Below are 7,191 nucleotides of genomic sequence, written 5' to 3'. Positions count from 1 at the left end.
GGTCACTTATGCATTTTTAAAACATGATATGCTCAATAATGACATTTGCTGTAAAATATGCTTCTAACTTCTATTCACTGTGAAACTCAAACAATCCAATAATTTATGCTTGAAACTCATGACTTAACAAATCTTCTCAATAAACACTTAGCAAGTAATTAACATGCTTTTGGAACTCAAAATGCTTCAAAGAACTCATTTACTGTAAGATACTTTCAAGATAGGCAAACTTTGCTCACTACATCAACTAACAACTTGGCAATAATTTGAGTGAATCATGGTATACATTTTAGACATGCTTTGCTAACTAAACTCAACTATTAAAGATCATGCTTCTCTATGTATCAATCAAACATTAACATGCTCAGCAAATAAATACTCAAAGTCTGATACACTTAAACACACTCACAGTGAACTTCTCCAACCAAACCTCTACAACAATTAATTCTACAAAAACTAGCATAAAAGGCTCAAATCTTCTCCAAACTCAACGAAATCAAAGCCAAAACGTGCGTCAAGACGGCCCCGAGGTACCGAGCCACAAGGGCCCGCGACACCCCATCCGAAACGACATGTAGCTGAACCACAAGAGCCCGGCCACTGCACAGGAGCCTCTCAACGGAGCTTGGGGCGGGGCTCAACTAGGCCCGCCCCTCAGACCGCCTAAAAGCCGGCTCTAGGCAACGGCCCTCTTCTAGGGTCGTTCCCTAGGCCCGGTTGGCCACGGTCCTAGCCAACGGTCCCCTGGTGGGCCGTTAGGCCTACTGGTGCACACCGTCTGTGCACCAGATGCCTTCTTCTCATCTGCAAACACAACTCAGGCATTTCTAAATCATCCAAAACATCAACAACATCTCATAAACCAACAATAGATCATGTAATAACTCAAACACTTCAAATATCTAACATTTCTACTCAAAAGAAAGACTTCACAGAGTCTTAAAAGCTTTGAGAATCCATGTGTTATACCTTTGAAGCTTCTTCTCTTGAGCTGGGATTCCACCTTCTTCCCAAGCTAGCTACCCTCTTCTTCACCTCCTAACAACTCAAACAAACCACACAAAGCTTAAGGCTAGAACCTTAGAGAATGGATGAAAGCTAGAAGGAAATGGAAGGCTAGGATTGAATGGAGAAGGAGGATGAAACTTACTGTGTTGCCTCTTGATTTGCAAAGCTGAAATGTGGGAAGCAAAGAGTGGAATCAAGACGCAAATGGTCTGATAGAGTTCTTATTTATAGAGACACAAAACCCTAGGATGATCCCTCGTGATTGGTGGAGGGCAAAAAGGTAAAGTAGCTTGCTAAAAGATGAATCAGGATGAAGCTTTTGGATGGTCTACCATGCTTCATGGACCAAGACTAGAATTGCTATTTAAAATAGTTTGGGGTTGAAAATGGAATTGTCCCAAAATGATTTCTAGATGCACACTTGGTTAAAGCTTCTCAGAATTCTCCCAGTTTCACTCAGTTAGGTTTCTCAGTTTAAAACTTGGCACGTAATGTACCCAAAATTTTAGGCTATTGGAAATTAAATCCCTTCTCGGTGTCGAATCAAATTTAAAATGGCTCAAATTAATTTATTCAACACGGTTTTCTTCGTAAAAATTTTTTATGGAGTGAAAATTTACTATTTTGGATTTTCTGAAAAACGAATTTATAAAATAAATTTTGGGTTGTCACACGTACCCCGGCAGTCCACGGATGGGATACCAAATGCCGACACAACAAAAAAAAATAATAAAAAAAGTATGGGGAAGGGGAACGGAACCTGTAGCCGCGACAGGCGCCGGAATTTCTTCACCATACGTAACCATTGTCCTGAAGTCAGAGAGGAGTCAGGGAGCGTAGAGACGTGAAAATTGGGAAACTTGCGTAAGTGAAAGAATTCAAGTCCAACGCAAACTAAACAACAAAAGGGAATACCGCATATGCCCCGCGTGCAACATGTGTGCCGATGCGTCGTAAGGGGAAGTCGTTTATTTTGGGCAGTGAGATGCACAAAATCAATGCACCAGATGAGTGCACATGGTTCACACTTTAAGAGTGGAGTGCACTAGAAAATTAGCCTATATATAGGAGGGTTCCAATGAGAACGCTTGCTTAGGTGAGATCGTGAGAACAGATCATGTGCGTCCATCTAATATTATTTAATGGTCTAGATCAATCGCATCACTTAATCGCGTTTGCACACATTTAGTCTGCGTTAGCACACACATAATCTAGACCATTAAAATTAATTATATGAATGCACACAATTTGTTCTCACCTAAACAAGTGTTTTCATATGATCCTAATATATATATATATATATATATATATATATATATAAATATAAATATATATATATATATATATATATATATATATATATATATATATATATATATATATATATATATATATAAATTTTCAATTCATTATTCCAAAGTTTCAGCCCCAGTTCTCACCCCTCTTCGCTCTGCCTCTGTCGCGACAGTTTCACATTTCACCGGAATAACCGCTCTGTCGCTCTGCCTCTGCCTCGCCAGTCACCGGCTTCGTCTCCGACCGTCGCTGGCTGCCTGGCTCGCTGCTCGGCTACTACTGCTTAGCCGCTCAGACCTCACAACCTCAGGTTCGTTGTTCTCTCCGGTTGCACCCCCTTCCTATAAATCTTAATTTGTCGAATTGTTTGCCCTAAGTTTTCAGTTTTGAACTTAGGAGTGCTCTAATTTCTCTAATTATGTTTGTCATCATCACCATCACTCTTCATTTGGCAACCCATTGCTCCATGCATGCCGCCACCACTACAACGCTATAACTACAACTCCACAGCCCATTGCTCAGGTTCAAACCAATCTTCAACCTTATTCTCTTAATTAGTTTGCCCTAAATTTTCAATCTTCAATGTTTTATGTATATTGTGTCACTGTAATACAAAGTATATAGAATATTGAATGTTTCTTGTACCATTTTCTAATGTAAATTTTTGCTTAGGCTTAACAATATGAACTTGCATTCCGTAGAAAATTATTGAAGATTAAATGAGAGAAAAGATTGTAGTTTTTCTATCCCTTGAAAAAATTGTATTTGATTCAGAATGTGAGGTTTGATTAATTAATGATATATATATATATATATATGGTTAAGTTATGGTTCAATTAACTTTGCCCCCACTCAAATAAAATCTTAGATCCGCCCCTGCCTTTGATGCTTTAATAACATTTTTTATGTAATGGTTATTAGTTTCATGTGGGATAATTAGAACTTTGCTTTGATCAAATGAGTTATAATTGTTTTCTTATTAGTTTGGACAAGTGTTTAAAGTGTTGATACTAAATTGAATGGGATTGTTATGTGATTTTCTTGCAATGGTAAATGGTAATGTAGTACTGTAGGTTGTATGGAGCTCAAGTATTGTCCCAACTAGTTATCTCTCTGTGTGATGAAATAGTGATGGCTTTATAAGGTTAATGCTTAAATATGTGATAGACCTAGTTTTGTAAATCATTCAACCTTGTAATTTTAAAAACCGCGGGTTGATCTTGAGTGAAAAAGTTTTTGGGCGTGGCCCCGTAGATTAGGAGGTGTTCTCCAACTTCGTTATCGAATTACAACTGTGTACTTATTTGGTGCTTTATTTATTGCATTATATTGTGTTTGGAATATCATTAGGGATAACTACTCCTATTGATACTTCAATTGATTTTGGTGTATTTTTAATACATTTCTGTATTACATAATTTTAGTATAAATTACAAATTAATCCTCATCTTCTTGGACAAATTTTTCTTTTTGTTTTTAAGCAAATAGCTACCAAAGTAGCGATTTGTGCTTTTTTTCCAACAAAATTTAAATATCTTCTTTCATGGTCATGACCATTTTTGTCTAAAGTTAGACGAAGAAGTTTAAACCTGTGGCAACCCCCTCCCACTTCTTCATATAAATCTGGTCAGAAAAGTAAATATTATTATAGGACTTTGCTAGTTTGCTGTAGATTATATTTTTTAGTTTATTTTTAATTTTTTCTTGAATATAAATGCTATATCAGTCTTATCAAACATATATGGATCCCTAGTAAACAAATGGCGAAGAACCTTCCAGGCCACCATAGACGATTACCAGTGACAAAGCTGTCACTGAAAAGAGTTTAGGCGACAAATTCTTATAAGCTGTCACTTAAAAGAGCTTAGGCAACGAATTCTTATCTCCTATATCATTTGCTTTTTGGGGGTTTTTGGATTAGTTGATTTCAAGATTTTTCTACCCCGACCGCTGAACGGAGAAACCATGGCATCTCGAACCTTGGCGATCCATCTTTTCAGGAAGGTCCGAACCGTCCAATACGGGTTGCCCCGCCGCTTGCACCACGGGCCAGACACTGTGGAGGAGCTTCTCGATCGGCACATCGTCAAGGAGGAGAGGAAGAGTCTCAACGACAACGATAATGAAATCCTGACCCGCCAGTGGCTCACCAGCACTCGCCGAGAGGCGCTTAGTCTCTACAGGGACATTATCCGGGCTACCCGTTTCTTCATGTGGCCTGACTCCCGAGGCGTTCTCTGGCGTGATATTCTTAGAGAGAACACCCGGAAGGAATTCGAGGAGGCCCTATCCGAAAGGGACCCGGAAGTTATCACACGTTTGCTGATTGGGGGTCGCGACGCTCTGCATTCTGCGCTTGATAAAGTTGTTGAGAAACAGAAGCAAGAGATGCAGAAGCAACAAGGCAATTCAAAATCTTCTCCAATTTTGTGGTAATATTTTTATATGACTATTTGATTATTTGATTATTTGATTTTCTCAATGATTATTCCAGAACTATATCTTTTTTCTTTAACTTAACTTTGCATTTTCATCTATAAAGGTGGAACCCTTTATGGGTTTGCATATGCACCCTAAACTGCTCAACTATATAAGATTTTATAAAATTATGATATTTTCAAGAATTTATAAATTTGTTGCATTGAAAATATTTTCAATTTACTATCTTAATTTTTTTTCTCTGTATTTTTAGGCATTTAGCTAAACAATGTAGTCCATAGTTGCATAGGATTATGTGCTTTCCTTTTCTCATAAATGGATGGAGGGTTGTGTGAAGTAATGCCCCAGTGTGCTCAGACTTTGAAGGATGAGTATGTAAGCTCCATGGGTGTTAGCGAACAGAGCTTTCGGTAAACTACTCGTATTCGTATTCAGCAAACAGAGCTTTCGGTAAACTACTCGTATTCGTATTCGTATTCGGTAAATGTTCGTTTATTAAGGTAAACAAACATAAATGAACAAATTTTAGAGCTCGGTTCATAAACGAACAGGGTCTGAACAGTTGTAGGCACGTTTGCTAAGAACTCGTGAACAAGCTCGTTTGTTTATGTGATTGGTGCATAGTTGCATAGGATTATGTGTGTTCCTTTTCTAATAAATGGATGGAGGGTTGTGTGAAGTAATGCCCCAGTGTTCTCAGACTTTGAAGGATGAGTATGGAAGCTCACATCTATTTAATTACCTTCTTAGCAGCCTGAGAAACTAACTTTTCATAATGTAGCAGTTTTCACTGAATTATGGTTTTTCACAACTTTTGATGGGTGGTTAAGTGCTTGAATACTAGGTTAGTCAAGGGTGTGACAACATAGAAGAAGTCAAAATTTTTGTTTTTTGCATTCTTATGGTATATGTTTACCAAATAATGTATTTGCCATTCTAGCAACCAACTTTGCATATTAGTCTTGTGATGACTAAAAATGATGGTTGCACTTTCATTTTCAAAAAGTTGTCAAACTCTTATGCATTTTGGGGATATACTTACAATTGAAGGGAGCGCAAGAAAAGATACTGTGTCTCTCTGTAATCACATCCAGGTCATTATTATTATTTTGTTATTATGTTGTGTTCGAGTAGTATTTAGTTAGAGCACATTTTATATTTAGATTATTTGGATTACTTTGCAGTTTGGTTTCTAAAAGGTTCCTTTCTGTTTGCATGGGAATCATTGTACCCTCTTATTATATGAGGAAGAATTGGTAATAAAGGCAAGCAGAAATTTTAAGGGAAAAACCCAGGGAGTTTGGGATCTCAACAAATTTCCAGCCTTTATTCTTCCGTTAAGTATTTTTATTTACATTGATTCGGCCCATGACATCTTTGAGAATTAGCTTACAACAAATAAACTCACTGATTTTAAAGCTTAGTTGGGGTGATTTTGTTGACGTGGTATCATTTTAAGCTAAAGGCTCTCATCTTATTTGTTTATAAAATGGGGAGTGAAAATCTTTGCTTGTATCTAAAACATACAAGAATGAGTAAGTGTTCATTTATTCCAGTTTGATATTTCTTGGATACTCTTCCATGTTACCTTGTTCACTTTTAAGTATATAAAATATTTCTTGGTTATGCAGAATGGAATCTCAAAACGAGCATGCTATTTTAGGTTATGACTCTCATTGGATTCAGACAACAGGTAACTCGGGTCAGGGTCAAGTTTATTGATCTCCAGAACAGATTGATTGAGGATATGGGGAATGTGAGGGGATCAATGAGAGAGGTTGATCATTTTGGTTGAGTTTGAGTGAGAGGCCTAGAGATTGATTGCAGTGATGCCAATGGATTTATCTCTCGACCCGCCATTAGAGGGTTTGAATACCTTCGATATGATGCTTTAATAGCATTTTTTATGTAATGGTTATTAGTTTCATGTGGGATAATAATTGGGACTTTACTTTGATCAAATGAGTTATAATTTTTTTCTTATTAGTTTGGACAAGTGTTTAAAGTGTTGGTACTAAATTGAATGGGATTGTTATGTGATTTTCTTGCAATGGTAATGTAGTAAGACATTTTTGCCCTCTACAACTATTTTAAATACCTTTATTATTATTTTGCAAGACATTCAAAACATAGCTAGAGATTTTAAAAATCTAATTTTGTGTTCGCTAAACAATCTACGAATAGGGTCGTTCATTTGTTAATTCGAGAGGTCTTATTTAAGTTTGATTGCTCCGACTGTTTCTCAACCCCTTACCTTTTTGTTGTTCATGATTTGGAGCTAGACTCCCTTTAATATATATATATATATATATATATATATATATATACACTAGGTTTTTTACGCGCGATTGAGATAATGCCCAATATTTTTTTAAATAAGTATTTTAAAGTATATCAATGCAAGATTATATTGGAATTGTTCATGCATAGATAATTGAATGTTAAATT

At 36.7% G+C, this 7,191-nt stretch overlaps 1 protein-coding gene across 1 annotated transcript; it reads left to right on the top strand.

The window, feature by feature from the left end:
- Positions 1-2,441: 2,441 nt before the first annotated feature.
- Positions 2,442-6,794, top strand: LOC109171554. The gene is made up of 4 exons (XM_019320594.1): positions 2,442-2,614; positions 2,815-2,826; positions 4,226-4,736; positions 6,375-6,794. Coding segments are annotated over exons 3-4 (468 nt in total). The 5' UTR covers positions 2,442-2,614; positions 2,815-2,826; positions 4,226-4,269; the 3' UTR covers positions 6,376-6,794.
- Positions 6,795-7,191: the final 397 nt, after the last annotated feature.

This window comes from Ipomoea nil, unplaced genomic scaffold (genome assembly GCF_001879475.1).
Source record: "Ipomoea nil cultivar Tokyo-kokei standard unplaced genomic scaffold, Asagao_1.1 scaffold0319, whole genome shotgun sequence".
NCBI classification, from domain to species: domain Eukaryota; kingdom Viridiplantae; phylum Streptophyta; class Magnoliopsida; order Solanales; family Convolvulaceae; genus Ipomoea; species Ipomoea nil.
The sequence above is the reverse complement of the archived record's forward strand: the minus strand, read 5'-3'. Positions and strand labels throughout refer to the sequence as shown.

What these genes read in the sequence shown, in the direction of transcription:
- LOC109171554 (XM_019320594.1), top strand. Translation starts at nt 4,270, where the DNA reads ATGGCATCTCGAACCTTGGCGATCCATCTTTTCAGGAAGGTCCGAACC.